At 48.4% G+C, this 16,521-nt stretch overlaps 2 protein-coding genes across 4 annotated transcripts in view; both read right to left on the bottom strand.

The window, feature by feature from the left end:
* Window positions 1–3,289, bottom strand: part of VAC14 (VAC14 component of PIKFYVE complex) — a 79,859-nt gene extending 76,570 nt beyond the window's left edge. For all 3 annotated transcript variants that reach the window (XM_048316637.1, XM_048316635.1, XM_048316636.1), the window contains exons 1-2: window positions 3,186–3,289; window positions 1,397–1,595 (exon numbers count right to left, since the gene is read on the bottom strand). The gene's annotated coding sequence lies outside the window, so the exon portion shown is untranslated. The remainder of the gene's footprint in view (window positions 1–1,396; window positions 1,596–3,185) is intronic.
* A 550-nt stretch (window positions 3,290–3,839) lies between these two features.
* Window positions 3,840–16,521, bottom strand: part of HYDIN (HYDIN axonemal central pair apparatus protein) — a 39,896-nt gene continuing 27,214 nt past the window's right edge. The window contains exons 7-13 of the mRNA XM_048317095.1: window positions 13,347–13,446; window positions 10,727–10,845; window positions 8,837–8,868; window positions 8,501–8,568; window positions 6,354–6,512; window positions 5,907–6,001; window positions 3,840–4,139 (exon numbers count right to left, since the gene is read on the bottom strand). Of these exons, the coding sequence (XP_048173052.1) occupies window positions 3,840–4,139; window positions 5,907–6,001; window positions 6,354–6,512; window positions 8,501–8,568; window positions 8,837–8,868; window positions 10,727–10,845; window positions 13,347–13,446 (873 nt within the window). The remainder of the gene's footprint in view (window positions 4,140–5,906; window positions 6,002–6,353; window positions 6,513–8,500; window positions 8,569–8,836; window positions 8,869–10,726; window positions 10,846–13,346; window positions 13,447–16,521) is intronic.

Raw genomic sequence — 16,521 nt, 5'->3', positions numbered from 1 at the left:
CTGTGGCCTTCTAGGGCTGGTTTTAAAAGAAACCTCCTCAGGAACAGAGATGTCTCACACTTCACAGGAAAACACTCTGTTTAAGCTGAATACTCAAGACCCTTTCCTGATTTCTCATGTTTTTGCTTCCCCAAATGCCTCCCTTTGTTTCTCACTCCTCCCTCTGATACAACACCACAACCCAACTCCTCCTCAGAGCCTACAGACTTGACAGTCATCTGTGTTGCACATGCAATGCAGGGAGTTGGGCTGCTGACCAGCCTGGTGACTATGAATCTCTCTGGACCCAAGGAAAATGGAAAGCCCACACCCAGGGGAGTCAGGCTCTGCAGGAGCCAGGTAGCCACAAGTTGAACTCTCAGATTCTGGATTTCCAGGCAAGACATCCTCACCAGTGCCCTGATCACTCTGTTTCCCTCTCCAGTGAAACCTTTGGGCTCAGAACTGCGCAGGGACAGTCCCACTGCAGGTGATTGAGCAAGTCTTCCTCAAGCTACCACTGAGGCAACCCTTTCTCAGAACACCAGTATCAGTAGAAGCTTCATGCAGACACATTCCACATTCACTTCCACATGTGTGTCCAGTGGTCCTAGAGCCAGGGAATGCACACCAGGGTTAGCTGGCATTTTCTCTGCAGAGTTGCTCTTTCCCTGGGAAGAAAGGCACAGAGAGGAGAACACCCCAAGACTCTGTTAAAATCTCCCCTTGAGCTGCTCTCCAAGGGTGCTGCAAAACCTGGCTGCCCTTGGGACACCAGGGCTGGCTGAGAGACTGGGGTGAGTGGTTATGGAAATATTGACAAAAGTCAATTTGTCAATTCTAATGATCCCTGGGAACAGTTTCCCACATGGATGGACATCACGCTGATCATTAGAGCTGGCACACTGAGTTTTCCCCCTCCAGGACTCAGGGCTAGACCAGCCCTCTGCCCATGTTTGTCTTCAGAGAAAAAGGAAAGCTGCTCCCAGATGCTCCCACCCTTCACAGAGCTTTTGTTTTGCTCCTTGCTTCTCCTGAGTAAAGCACTTGGGATTTGTTTAATTTATTTCCTGCCTGGGCTTCTAGTCTTAAGTGTAACTTACTTCCCCTGGCCTTCCTTTCTGCCCCAACACACAACACTGATAACCTCCTGTTTGCTCCGAAGGAGCAGTATTTCTGTCAGCCTGGATTTTGGGATCAGCACTGGGTTTTGGTAGCTATGGAAACACAAAAAAGCCTTAGCAACTGATGGTGGCCAGCAAGGAAAGCAACTGGTGCTGCCATGGAAACTTGTGGCCTTAAAACAGTTTCTTGAAGTCACTTGCTCCTTTTCCCAGGCGAACGTCAAGGGGCTGCAGAAGAAGCCCCTGTGGAGGGGATCTGATAGGGAAGGCTCAGCCCTTGGCAGGGACCTCACCTGAGCAGTGCTGGAGCAGCCTTCGAGCACCATCTCCACAGTCTGGCCTGGCCTCAGGTCCATCTGCAGCGGTCGCAGCTTAAACATGGGGCTGCCAGCTCTGGGGAGCATCTTTCTTCTTGGTGCCACCTCTTTTGAAAAATGTGGAAACCTTCTGTTGTCCTTTGTCACTTGAAACTGGTAACAGCAGGGATTGAAGCTAGAAGAGATGCAGAGATTGAAAATGCCATGGAAGCTGCTATTTCTCTATGGTCACTCAGCTTCAGCACTCTGGTGAGGTTCCCTGACTGCACACTCTGAAATAAAACTTCCATGCAGAAAGCTGTCTGAGCTCAAAGCTTAAGCCACAGCCAGGTCTTGGCTGCCCTGGAGTTTATCACCACCCAGCAGCTGCTCTGTTTGCATAAAGCCAGGGGAAGTCTTTATGAAAAGCATCTTCTCAGTTGCTGCCTCATCTCAGAGCATCACCAGCCTTAGCTGCTTAACATTCTGAGGGTTTTTCCAAGGTGCTTCCTGCAGGTCTCACCATATCAGACACTGATATGTGTCAGTATCAGTGGCTGTATCAGTCAGTATCAGCTGGCTGCAGGCAGAGGGAGGAACAGCTTGGCTGCCATTTCACCTTTCCCTTAGGAGCTGCTGCCTCAGGTGGCTACCTCTGAGGATGCTACTGAGAAGCTGCAGGGTATAGAGACTCATCTGGTGATCTGAGCACCACTTGCCTCACTGGTGGGGTCCCTGCCATGGCACCCCCTCATCTCCCCCCAGTTCTTAAAGAGCACCCAACCCTAATCACTCCCAACATCTCACCCTTTGCCAGAACAGTGCAGCTGGGATTGTGTTTTACAAAGAGAAATGAACTGTGAGAACACAGGGTCAACAGAAGTTTCCCCAGTATGAAGACAGCAGCAAGACCAGTCTGGCTACTGAGGGAATGGAGTGACAACAAGAGATTAATAACTCCAGCTAGACAGAAAACAAAATGAATGTTCAATGGAAATTGATTCCTTCATGTAAAGAAACCTTAATTGCAGGCTAGTCTGGAGCTGTTACTTTACTCTCAATAAATCTGAGCATGACCAGGAAACAAATTGTTCCTGGAGCAGTTACTGGTTTTCTGAAAGTCACAGAAAATATGGCTGTCTGCTGCCAGCAGAAGCAATGGTAGGAGAAGAAAGTTGCTGATGTGTACCAGCTTAGTATAAAATGGTTTATGTTAGAGACAGCAATGGATGAAAGCTTGGAGAAGCTCTGGGTAGGTGCAGAATTTGTGGCTCTGGGAACACCCAGTGTTCCCTGGGTCCCATCTCAGCTCACCCAGTAGCAGCTCTGCAGCTGACAGCCCTGGCAACAGCCCTCAACCAAGCCAGATAGCAAGAGGCAGAGCATGATGACACCAAGCACATTGACATTGTCCACTCTGTTGAGTAGCCAGTTTGTGGCTGCACAGAGCACAGGACATGCTGGACTAGGATCCACCTCCCTGCAATGTCCCTGCTTACGTGGATGGCTGGTGGGTATATATTTAACCCCCCAAAATCTATCCTAAACGCTTAAAGTAGGATTAACCTACTCTTTCTACCCAAAAATTTAGGTATTGGGAGCACTGTGGATCCTCTTTGCAGCCAGAGAAAAGAACAGGCACCTCGAGAAGACAATTCTCATCCCAAGAACTCTCCAGCACAAAGCAAAGAGCACTTTGAAAAGCTCCTCTTTCTCTTGTTTACAAGAGCGTGTCTGATTTCAGACACAGGCGATAGGATCAGTGAAGCCCCTCCTTCGAGCTCACCTCAGTTAACACTCTCCGTGCATCCTGCCCAACCTCAGCGGGGTTTTCCTCTCCCTTTCGGGGCTGGTCCTGCAGCCATCCTGACTTGTCTGTGCTTCGGGCTTCTGCTGTGGAAGAGACAGTGAGGAAGCAGGCAGAAGAAAAGAGGAAAGAACCACTAGGTCCTCTCTGATAAAGCACAGCCCGGCAGGGCAGCTGGGGAAGAACAAACCGAGGAGGATATAGGGCGAAGACAAATTCTGCTGCTCCTCCCAGACTCCCAGGCAGAGGGGAAATAAAACAGCACCATTCATTTAGTCGAGGACCTGCCAAGAAGCTACCGCCAAGGTTTGCACTGTTGTGAGATGATAGTCCATGGGGAACAGAAAAGCAAGCAATGTTATTGCAAAGAGAAATATGGTTATACTGGTAATGTAGCATTTTCCAGCCAGACACTGCTGGGACATGCTGTTTTCCTCCAATTGTTACTTGATAAAGTGAGGAAATAAATGTATTAGAACTAAAGACAATTCAGTAACAATTTAGCAACTGGTTTCCATTTCAGTGGCTTTTGAGGGTATCTAACAATGGCCATCACATGTTTCTGAGGGAATCTCTGGCTTCAGGCAAACAGAGCCAGGACCTTGTTCATTGAAGAAGATCTAGTCTGAAAGACTACAGCAAAACTGCTCCTTGCTGAGCCCGCAGGAGAAGCAGGAGCTGAGAGATCTCCTGCCTGAAGTGGGGTCCCAACTTGAGCTCTGGAGTAAACAGTTTATCAGTGACAATTGTGGTGCCGGTGCCCACAGCCTGGACAGGGATGATGTCCATATGGCTGTTCTCAATGAACACCTTCACCTTGTCCTGGAATTTCTCTGTGTCATCCAGGTTTGCTGTGACAATCAGAGACACCTCAGACTTAGGGGGGACCACTCCTTTACTGGGTTCAATCCTCCAGCGTGAGCGTTTGCCAGCCTGTAGGACAAGCCAAACACAAACTTAGGATAGAAACCATGGACCTGCTCTGCTGTGAGGCGCAGGAAACAGGAGGACTAAAGAGAGGATAAAAATCATAAAGGCTGTAATTTCCCTAAGTCTAAGATAAGGAGTCTGGCAACAGCAACTCTCCAAGAGCTTATACAACCTGTATTTTACCTCCCCTTAAGACTCACATCATTAGCCCAGTTTTGCTCAACCCAAGGGATGCTCCTCAGAAGAAGAAGGTTATTCCCCCTCCAGTCTCTCTTTGGAGTGCTTGCCAAGGGAAGCTATTTACTCTCTCCTGGCTTCCTGACAGTGGAGCTGGATCTGCACAAAGGCTCAAGGCCAGAGGAAGCCAGGACTGCTCAAATACCACCCCAGCAGCCACACGGCTGGAGGACACTGCTGAGAGCCTGAAGAATAACTCTGCAAAGCCAGCTGAGCAAAACCCCAACACCAAAGTCTCCTTTCCCAAGGGGCCTTCAGTGCTTCTCAACAGCCCCTGAAGGACCGAAGCCCTCGCTTCCCACTGACCATCAGCTGCAGAGAGGTGCCCCAGTGCCCTCTGCTTTGGAAAAGTCAGCTCTAAATGGTTATAGCAGGGCAGGAAAGCAGTAAGCAGGAAAAAAACCTGCAAGACATGCCCTGTGGGCATGGCATGGCCTTCCTAAGTGTTCTCATCCTCTGGTTTCTCATGGACCTCCCTCTGCAGATGGGGCAGGAGAGCTGGAACTGCCCAGGGGAGGCAGCGAAGCCTTTACAGCAGCACAGCTGGACTGACACAGCTCTGCAGGTCAGGGCCTGGTACAAGCATGTCAAACCCATCCTTTCCATGCCAGGCCCACCCAGCCAAGGTGCACTGCTCCCTGCAGGGGTGGAGAGCAGAATTTCACTGTGGAGTCAGGGAAAGCTGCCCTGGCAATCCCCCACTTCAGGGTTATGTTTATCCCCCAAACAGCTGGAAAAGCAGCAAGAGGAAGATTCACCCCGCTCCTCCTTGGCCCAGGAGGCTGAGTTTGGACTCTCAGACAACACTTAATGCTTCATCCACAAACACAAACAAGTCCACAGTGTCAGGGCTGGCTTTAACCAGCTCCAGAAGTTCAACCCACCCAACATGGAGAAGAAAAAACTCCTCCCAAGCCTATTTGCAAGCCTCTCACAGATTCCCCCTCCAGCAGCATTAGAGTAATGCTCTACTCACCACTGCATTCAAATTAAGGGACCGATTTTTCATCTGCCTACAATGACATAAATGCAGAAGAAATCTGTTGTCTTGAAGAGAATGAGTCCAGCTTTACAGCAGGAAGCTGAGGGCAAAGTGTGGCCCAGCAGGGGCTGGGCAGTTTGTGGCTGCAGAGTTTTTTCTGTCCCCACTGGAGATCCCTGCAGTGAATACAACTCATCTGCTCCCCAGGAGAGGAGAAATGAGATGAGGAAGAAAAGCAAACTGCTCTATACAATGATATCTCTCTCTTTAACAGCCACTTTCTGTCCTCATCCTTCCTCTGCCCACTTTCAATCAAAGAAATCACTCTCAAAAGCACAAGAATGGCTTCTGTACTTGATCATCTGGTACATGATTTCAGCTTGTGATTTTGGAAACAAAACAGCTCCTTCAGGAATATCCCAAGTGACCCAGCTAACAGAGGCCTCACACCAGTGCAGATCTCTCACTCACATGTGCTCAAAGCTGGCAGGGCTAAAGCCCTCCCACACACCAGTGAAACTTCAGCCCCACCAGCTGGACTCTTTCCATACCTCGATATCCTGGGATCCCAGGGAGCGGATGGTCCCTCTGCAGGTGTAAATGCTAGAAAAGCTGGCAGAGAAATTTTCCAGCTTTTTACAGCCTCCTGTGAAAATCTCCATTCTCACGCAAACTAGCTGAGAAACGGTTTGCTATTTTGTAAACTATTTTGCAGGTGCAGGTTGTTCTGGAATACTGTGGATATTGTTTTGGTTCATTGAGAATAATATTTTGAGAATGGGAACTATTCCTTTCAGCCAATCACTTTGGTGGGTGGTTGACCGATGGGCCAATCATGTCATTTCTCTGTTGCGAACCAAGTTACATAAATGAGTTTGTAATTAATTAAATAATCCCATTTTATCCTGGACTTAAATTCTGTGTCGTTCTTCTCGCTGTCCCTGCGGACAACAGCGACATGCAGGGACTTATGTTAAATTCCCTTGGCTTCATAAAACCTTTAGCTCCCTTCCTCCAGGACGGGTGAGTGATTTTGAATATCTGAAGAGAGCTGCAAATGCTGGCCTCTCCCAAGCTGTCCTCAGGAATACAGAGGTTGAAGGCCATGGGTGCCAGGGAGGTGTTGGACAGGGAGCACCTCAAGGTGCGAGGAAAGCCTAAGAAAATGACACAAATATCCATTTAGGCATCAGTATCCCATGATTCCTGGTGTGAATGTCCTGGTAGGATAGAACTGTGCTTGGATTTTAGCTCTTTGTTATCTGAACTACAGCTCACCTCAGTTCCCTTTGACGCTGATCCCAGATTGCTGCCTTGACAATGCCCAGTCTTAGCCCTGCTGAACACCACAAATTTCTCTCTGCTGGGGAGGAGCTCTCTCAGCTGCTTCAAATCAACACCTGTTCTTTCTCACTGGTGAGTGTGCTCCTTAAATGACCATTTTCTCTGAAAATTCAATCTGTAAAATTCCCTGCTAACTCCACCAACGCTCCCACCATTTTCAAGATGTAAAAGCAGTGATTTGTCATCGAGGAGAAGCTACAGTTAAAGAAAGGGAGGATGGAATTAGGAACTAGAACATGATGCAAAGCACCCTAATGCAGTTTCTCTGGGCAGGATCCTTAAGGCATCTCCTGATTTGGGGCAACCAGACTGAGCTCATGACAACTCACAGCCCACTCCACTGGAGGCAAACCTGAGCCTTGCTTCGAGATCAGCAATTAGGAACCACCTCACACAACAAACGGGGACATCACATCCATGCTGCTCACTGGCTGTGATTGCTGCCCCCAAAGGTTCACACCAGTTCAGCTCCGAGACTTGGTTTCCATCATGGAAAGCAAGGGATACAGCCACACCTCGTGGGGATGTCCTGCAGAGCCAGGACACCAGCCCACAACCTGCTCTGCAGGGGATATATGGCTTGGCTGGCCAGCTGTGTGTGGAGGAGACATCTCCCACAGGCTGCTTACCAAGAGTGATTTGAACACAGATAGGGAGGAAAAGCCAACTGCAGGCACAGCCCAGAGCTTCTCCATGCCCATCAACAGTGGCCACTGCCAGCTCCAGCAGTGACTACAACACAGAGGCAAGAGGGACACAAGAAGGACAAATGGCACAAAACAGGCACGAGAAAGGCACAAAAAAGATGCCACAATCCCAAATGCCACCGAGGTCGCCGGATGCAGACAACAGTCAGCAGCACAGTTAAAAGAAACAAAGATACCACAGCTGCCTTCAGCTGAAGAGCCCTTAGGAATGAAATCAGATTAAGCAGGATGAATCTCCTATTACAGAACCGTATTCCTGCCTGGTGCCTTTCTTATTATTTCACTTATTCGAAAGGAAACAAGAAGTGGCTCAGCGGTGATGCAGGGAAGAGAGGAAGCAGCTCAGGAAAGGTAATGAGTTTTCTTAAAAAGTCCATGAACAGCATGAAAATACAGAAGCATCCTGGGTGCAGAATGATAATAGCCCTTCAATCAATCCACAATTGATTTCACATTTAAACTGCAGATCATCTCAGTAAAAAGCCTTTTGTGAGCCTGAGATGGAGAACTGGAATCTGCATTTCAAAGGCAATGCTCTGGATGCTCAGCCACCGGCTCTCTCAGCAGAGCTGGGCTTTTAGTGGGGAAGGAGCTGGGCTGATGTAGGAGACACAGGTGCCTGAGGCAGACCTATTGCTAGGGCATCTGACCTGGTCAGCAATGATGTGCCCTCACAGCACCTAATTAACATCCGGCACTAAATGTCAGGTGGGTAAATGATGCCCTTGGCTTGCAACAGGAACACGTGCCCAGAGCAGCTATAGACTGGTAATGGCTTACGCTCCCTTCTCCTGCAGTCCCATCTCCTGGGCCCTCCTGGGACAAGGACTTTCATGGGCATTCTCCTGGCAAGGAACAGGAAGCTGGGGCAGAAGAGACTATGAGGGACACCAGAAAATACTGAGTTTTATTCTTTTGGTCATATTTGATCTCACGATGGCAAAATGCTGCCTAAGGCACCAGCAGCCCTGGAGTTAACACCCTGAAGAGGCTGTTTGGAGGAACACGAGTGACGGATGCTCTTACGTTCAAGTGCTCCATTTCAGCAATGCACAAACCTCTCCCACTGTGGTGGGAGCCCAGGGCACACTCACCAAAGGAGACGTCACCGAAGTGGAGGGCAGGCACATCAAAATGGAAAGTCGGTTCCACCACGAAGCCCCTGCAAGGACAAAGGCAGGGAGGCAGTGGCTTTGTTAAAGGGAATTGCAAAGGGTTTGGATGTCTTTAGGGCTGGGGTGGATAAAAACTGCTGTCAGAGACACCCTGGGTTTCAAATCAAGCCAGCATCCTGTGTTCAGCACAGCACCCATGTGGACAGGAGGCAGCCAAAGCAAAGTGGTCAGCAGCTGATGGGACTCAGGGCACCATGGCAGGCAGGACATGCCCCTGAGTTGCTGCTGGCCCAATGAAGGATCCTAAACACACACCCAGAGATGCCTATGTGCCTCAGCTTCCCCATCTGTAACATGGTGGACACAGCGGTGTCCCTACAAAAGTGGACTCACTGTAACCGGCCTTCCCAGCCACAGATTCTCTGCTTCAGTATTTCTTATCTGGAACTGGTGTTTGGGTGGACCATCTTTCCCAGGAGATCTTGACAGAGTCATTACAGGCAGGTTTTTGAGACAAGAATCCAGGGGATCCTCAACCATCCACTGCAGCAAGAGTTCTACACAGAGGACAGATGAAAGGACCAGCTTGGCACCACTGCACCAGCTGTCACAGCCACAAGCAATGGCTTAAACAAGCGAACATGGGTGTCCTTAATCCAACACACCACCTCACATTCAGCAGACAGGCTCCAAACTGCAAAAGTCACTAGCATCCACTGAAATCAGCACTTGAAGCTGCACAAGACTCACAGATTTATTTCATGTTTAATGCCAATCAATGCCCACTCTGCCTTTTAGTTAAAAATCAGGGGCCACAGTGAACTGTGCCTTCTATTTTATTCACCAGACTGCTCTACACATCTCGACAAGCAAAACCTGCCCTTGCTCAAGGAGAAAGCTGCTTATGCAATATTATCCCATGACCAGTTTGGGGGAGGGACAGAGGAGAATAAATTATTTGATTGTGAAATGTTCCCTCTTCATTTAAAAAGAAGAAAAAAAAAAAGGCAGCACTTTTCTGCAAACAAAAAGCCAGCAAAATTGTTTCTCTACTGAGGTCAGACCTACTCACCACTCTTCTCTTCAAAAGTAATAACCTTCTTGGGTTTTTTTTTATAAATTTCCCTTAATCTATTGGTAAAATCAAGTGCAGATTCCTTTCATTTCCCTACTACCTTGATCCAGTGCCTCCCAACAGCAGCAGCCTAGACACAGCCAGCTCCAAAGCTCCAGAGCATCCAGCAGCAGCTTTCCTGCCTACCCCATGTTATCCCACCAGCCCATGGCTCAGATGTGCTGGGACAAGCCCTCACTTGAGGCTCCTGAGCTGAGGTTTACCTGCAGTCTAGCTGCTTAGCACAGCACTAACAGTGTCATTTACTCATTCACCTTTTCTTACGTAATGAAAATAATAAATTGATAGAGAGAAACAAGGTATCAGCATCAAAAATGCATCAAGAGCACAATCTTTTTGTAAGAAAACAACTCAGTGTGTCCTTTCCTGCTACAAACAAGCTTTTGAAAGTGTCTGGCATGATGTAGTGCTTCATTTCCTACCTCTTTCAGTTGCTCTCTTATTTTTTTTGCAGACTTGACACCACTGGGATGGAAACAAAGAGGTAGAAAATGACCTTTCTTCCTTTTCAGAAATGCTTTGTTCTTTCTAGAGCCAGAGATATACACCATGGCTGAAGTATGATGAGGGACTGGTCAGCAAGGGAAAGCACTCCCAAGCCCTTTGAGAGGGCCAGTGCTGAGCCAGGAGGATGGATGGCTTTCCTCTGACTCTCAGAAACAGGCAGAAGGCACTGGACTGAAAACTGTTTGCAATGGACTCGAACTCAAATGCAGCCAGTTTGTTCCAGCTGCTTTTGGACAGCCTGAGCTCAAAGGTGATTTGTGGCTGGGACTGGAACAAAAGCCTCTGAACATGCAGCTTTTTGATCCAGTGTTGCTTTCATGTGCCAAGGGGTTTTGCAGGAAGGCTCCCGGCTGATCTCCAAGGGAGGCTGCCAAAAAGCAGGGATTGGGGTTCCATGAACAACAGACACACCTTTCCGACCCCATCAGAAAGATCCAGATTCCAAGAACCCCCCCAAATTTGACTAGTATCACAACTACCCAAGTTGCCAGGAATTCCACAGGTCCACAAAGCTCACTGCTGCCCCTGAAGCCACCAGGATCTACCCCAACCCTGCTGCTCACCTCATAGCTGTGGGCTGCTCTGACAAAAACCTCCCCGATGTCCAGTTCCTCAAAGCTGAAGTGGAGCTGGGGCCCAATGCCTTCCCCTATGAGGAGCAGGGGCAGCCTGGTCTCACGGCCTGGGGAGAGATTTCTATTTCAGTACAGCAATTCCCTCTGCTATCCTGCATTTTCCAGGCTGCCTTAGTGCTAGTCCCTGACTCTGAGCTGCCTGGGACCAGCTCCTGTTGTTCCAGGAGAAGATACGGACCCTTCTCTTCCCTCAGGAGATATGCCTTGGATCTGGCTTCCAATTTCTAACCCACCCCTAGGGCTGGTTTCCAATTTGGCCACCAGTTTTCACTCTGAAGAAGCAATGCTCAGTTTAAAATTATCTCTGATTTCCTTCCCATGCAGTTAAAGGAACTTTGAAATTCATTCAGTGAAGGCACAAAGCTCGCAAAGAGTTTGGCATTGCTGCCTGGCTTGCAAGTAAATGAGGGTGTAGGTGACACAACTGCACAGGACTTTGTTGCCAAAGTCCTCGGCTTCTCTGCTTTCTGAGATCAGATCAATTTCTCTGCTTTTCAGTATCTTGTTGACAGAATCTCCCCATATTTTGTGACTGGCTTTGAACAAAATTCTCATCTGACCACATCGATAAACAGAGATCCACAGTTTCACATGACCAGGACATCACAACATAAAGGAGAAATCATCATTTGGGATTTTTTGAGCAACTAAGAAAGTTCATTTTGAGCTTCAGTACTTGCTATGAGCAAATTTCCAACCACTTCTTCACTGCTGGCTTTGCCAGTTGCCCAGAGTTGATCAATTCTGTAAATCACCTGATCCAGAAGTACCTGCCAAGTAATTTATGGAGGCATCTTCAGTACAAGTAGAGGCCAACAAAACCCCTTTCCAGTGGGGCAGGAGATCCAGCTGCACAATGCACTGCACTGGGAAAAAGCTCCCAGATATCCGCAGCATGGGGCACACAGTATCTGCAAATCCTCATCCCAAGGGATTTGGGACTAGCAGAGAAATGCCCGAGGAAGGCAGTCACATTTCTTGAAGAGATTAAGAAGCAAAAGTAAACAACTTGCCAGTTAAAGATGGCTGTTTTCTTCAATTATTTTTGCACCCAGGGACCATGACTCTGGGACAATTCCCACCCTGACAATCCACTGGATCAGCTCTGATCTGTAAGGAAATGCATCATTTAAAAGACTACTTGAGAGCCTTTTCCAAGGGGCCAAAGGAAGAGTTAAGCTCTCCCAAGGGCCTCTCAGAGTCATTCAGGAACAGGCTGCTTTTTCTCAACACACATCTTTTGCCCTGGTTCCTCTAAGTCCCAGGCCAGCACAAGGCTTGCATGCAAGTAGTTTTCCTCTTTCTCTGTCATGAAAAAGCTGTCCTGGCACAACCCCAGGAGAGTCCTGCAGCAAAGTGCTGGACAACCCCATCACCAGAGCCAAAAGCATAGCTCTGAAAAAGGAATCCCTTGGGAACATCTTTTTAAATCCATCCTTTCCTTCCACAGCTCCCACAATTGCAGCTGGTGGGCAGCAAGACAGTTTGTTAGCACAAGCCCTGAGTAATTGCTGTAGATGGCATTTGCTGAGTAAACCCTGCACAATTACTGTGTAAATAGGAAGCTGTTTCATGGCATTTGTATCCATCACTTGGAGCAGGAAGGCAAGAACAGAGCAGCTGGGCTAGAGATTGCAGCACCCTCCAGAAGGGAGCTCAGCTGCTGGAGGACCTTGGGCCTCACACCTCTTCCTTTTAAGATGGGCAAACCCAGAATATTCCCTGAATGGAAATCTGGCAGCCATCTCCCACTCCTGAAAAACACCTAAGCAGCACCATGCAGAGACAGAGAGGAAGGACAAGGTAACCTGAACCACGCCATGTGCTCTGAGCATTCCCTGCCCTGTGCCAGCACAGCAAAGCCACCACCTCTGAGATGGGGTCATTCAGGTGGGGAAAGGACAGCTGCTCCCAGAAAGGAACTTGATGGCACTTCTGGAAGACGGGACAAGCATAAAACTCTGTTTGTATAGCAGGGTGCTCATCCTTCCGAGCACAGCAAGGCCCATACAACACCACCTGGAGGAACTGAGAGCCACAAGGTGACAATTCCCACACAGGGAGAGAGGCTCGTGCTGGCCAGGGGTGGTCCTTCTGCAGACACCCTGGGCTCAGCAACCTCTGGTCCAGCAGTGTCTGGACCGTGGGAGGGGATCCAGGATCAGGGAGTGCATTTCTAACTTGGCTCCTACTGCCTGATGGTGAATCCATGTAAAAATGACCCATGCTGGAGGTCAGTGGTCTAGAAGATTTTAGTACTCATTCACTAAAGCTTTTCTGCTCTGTAGCTCTTTGGCCTTTGAGGAAACACTAGCAAAGCTATGGCATGAAAGCTTATCCCTGCACTGCCTGGATTGTTGTGGGATCAGTGATCCAGAGCCAGGCGCCTCCAGCTTGTATGGGAAATCCCCTGGAAGTTGCAGGGACAGCAGGGATGTGCCCTGCTGACCACAGACCCTTCCCAGCAATTACACAGCAGCCCAGTGATCTGGGAGAGTATTTGCACCTTGCCTTCACTGGGGTGAGAGGGCAGGAGAAGGAGCTGTACCTGAGATGTCGCAGTAAACTGCTTGCTCATAGACCCGGGCTGCTTGGGGCTTAAAGAACACATTGATTTCAGCTGAACAATTCGGCCTGATCTCTCCCTCCTAAAGCAGAAGGCGACAGCAAAACATCCATCTTCAAACATCACATTTCTTGTTTTCAACCACAGCCCTGTAAGCCTTTACTTAGAGCATCAATGACAAGCAAGAAGCAAGCAATGCTTATCAACAATACTGATAACAGTTTGGAAGCAGCTGCAAAAAAATCTCTCTAAGTGCCTTACCTTTACTGGCACCTGGTAGTAGATTTAAACCAGGGGTTTAAGTCTGGGCCAGGCTACCTGTGTGTCTGTAACTGTCTGCTGCTTCCTCAGGGTCTTCTCTCTCTGCTTCTCTCCCAAAGAGTCCTGGAACTGATGCTCAGTCCCAAGGAGCCTTGTCATGCATTTTTGGAGGATCTCACTAAAGGATATCACTTCTAGAAACTGTTTTTAAAAAAAGGCATGACTTACATTTTCTCAAACCCCAGCATTACAACTGTTTCTTAATGCACTTGTTGACATAAATACATGAACCTCTGATAACTGTAATAACCCTCCACAAGGAATGAACAATTTAGCTTACAGAAGGAGACAAAAAGAACAGTTATTTTTTCTATCAAGAAAGTGAGGCTTTGATTCTGCTTGCTGCTGGGTATCCCCACTACTCTGTCCAAAAGTCTTGAACTGACTGGAGCCTCCAGCTCTCCTGAAGCATAAATATTAAATAACTATAATATTGCCCATCAACTTGACACTTAGAGCTCAAAGGACAACCTCTCCAGGAATTAAAGAGCTGTGACATGGTAAATCACTGGGGTGCCGCTGCAAGTAATTCCCTAATGCACAGCTTGCTTAGAGTTACCAGAACAGAGGGAAGGACGGAGAGAAAAAAACCAAAACTGTTTCAAATACCCACAAACCAATAAGAAGGAAAGGAAAGTCTGAAAGAATTAATTCACTTGGATTTTACTCAAAACCTAGAGGAAACACATTTTCTAGATCTTCTAGCCAGCAAGCAACTGGATGAAGATGAAGCCTCACTATCCAACAACACACTTGCTTGAGGAACATCAGCTGGCAACCCACACTCAGCATGTGAGACATCAGACCCCTCAGGTTCTATCAGAATGCTGCATGGACTCACCAGCATCCAGAGAATAATCTTGGATTGACAGGAATAAAAAGCATCTGGGTTGCTCTGAACAACATCAGCTCTGCTACAACACCTGGAGCTTGGCTAAGTGGAGCACTGAGAAGAAACACTTGGATGATCATTTCCCTGGCTTGGCTAATTAGGGTCTAATAATTCACCAGTGCTCATCACCCAGCTGCTTGCTGTGTGTTTAACAGCCTAAATTCAGTGCTCTCACCCTGGGCAGAGCCTCCCAGGTGAGGGGGATGCACTAGGCAGCTGCTTGCCTTTGCTTCAATCTCAACAGCTGGAGGGGAATGCACACCTCAGCTCCACAGTGTTCAGCACTTCTCTTAAAGGTACTGCCTGGGCTGAGCTCCCCAGAGGCACCATTTGGTCCTTCAGCTGCTGTGGCCTCTGCCCAGAGAGCTGCAGCCAGCCCTTGTTTGGTTCCTTCACACTGCCTTGCCAGGCCTGCCAGCACCATCAGCTACACAAACAACCCCTGCTGATACACTGGGGAAGGCCATTAATGAAATGTCAGGAGCAGTGATGATGCACGAGGTCATCATCTTCTAGAGGTGTGTAAAGCAGGGAAGGAGAGCACATCCTGAGCCTTAAACCCAAAACACACTGCTGCAGTAAAAGGGAGGGGAGTTCAGCAACAAGTGGGAAAGAAATGAGCCCAAATTACAGAAATGCCACACAGGTCACTCCAAGGAAAAGCCTCCATTTGCTCTGAGACTCATGTGCCAGACAGCAAACTGGGGAGAAGGTATTTGAATGAGACAGGACAGGAGCAGTGATGCTGAGGGTGCAAACTGATGCCAGGATTTGACTGTAGTCCTGCCATCAAGGCTTATGAGGGCTGTGCACCAACAGGTTACCAGGGACAGGCACCTTAGAGTTTGTGCTGGCTGTCAGACAGTGCCTACCATAAACTGAGCATCCAGTTTTCTAGAACTGTGTTATTTCTTGCAAGACTTGGGGATCTTGGTGTAAAATATGACTCTGCTTTTTCAGATTTTACACCACATCCTCCTTTAGTGTAACACTGGCTGCTCTGAAACCGAGTTCGAACAAACAAGAACAAGGTCTCAGAGCCAAATCACTACTGGGAAACCCAGAGAGCATCCCTCCTTCCACCAAGGCCAGAAATCAAACTTCTTGGAGCCTAACACAGCACTATCAGTCCTTCAGGTTGACCATCTCACAAAGTGCTGTTTGGCTGTTCCTCCTGCTGGATTGCAGGCTGATGGTACTCACTGGTCTGTTTTATGTGCTGCCATCAGATCTATTGGTCCTGTGGACACTGGGGCAGTTCAGTTATTACTCAGAGGCTGACAGAGGCAATACATCTCCTGTTAATGGAAGAAAGTATAATACAATTCATAAGCAAAAATGAAGCTAAGCAGGAGAGGAAGAAAATTAAAAAGAACCGTAGGCCTGATGAATATGCATCTGCTAACAACAGTGCTCTGTTCTAGCTGAGTGAGTTTAGCTGACTTTGGGATTCGTCAAATGTCAAGGCCAGCACATCTGTGACAGAAATATAACTGACACAGGGATCTTGCCCCACTGCTTTGGAGCACAGGAACAATAATACATCACAGAGGCAAGGAAAGGGACAGACCTGACTGGACAGGGGACCTGGGAAGGGGGTGCAGGGCCACAAGGCAGGGACAAGGGTTGGAGATGATAACCAGCCCATGCTTGATGCTTGTGACAGCTGTGTCTTGCTGTGAGCTGTGTCCATGTCATTTGTCCTGCTCTGGTCACTGTCTACTGAGTTGTGGGTGAACAGGACTAGGACAGCAAACTTATCTGTTCCCCCACTAAGCCCTGGCAGCCAGACAGACCGACTGCATGCCTGAGCCCCTAAAGTGACTTGCAACAACTATCCCAACTGCAGTGGTGGATACTGAAGCCCTGCACTCATATCCTTGCTCCCAAGAAAACCAGTTAAAAACTCAAGACTCCTGAGATCAAATCACCATTCTGCAGGAT

The sequence above is a fragment of the Corvus hawaiiensis genome, chromosome 12 (genome assembly GCF_020740725.1).
Source record: "Corvus hawaiiensis isolate bCorHaw1 chromosome 12, bCorHaw1.pri.cur, whole genome shotgun sequence".
Taxonomy (NCBI): domain Eukaryota; kingdom Metazoa; phylum Chordata; class Aves; order Passeriformes; family Corvidae; genus Corvus; species Corvus hawaiiensis.
Note: the sequence above shows the minus strand (reverse complement) of the source record. Positions and strands in the feature narration are given on the sequence as shown.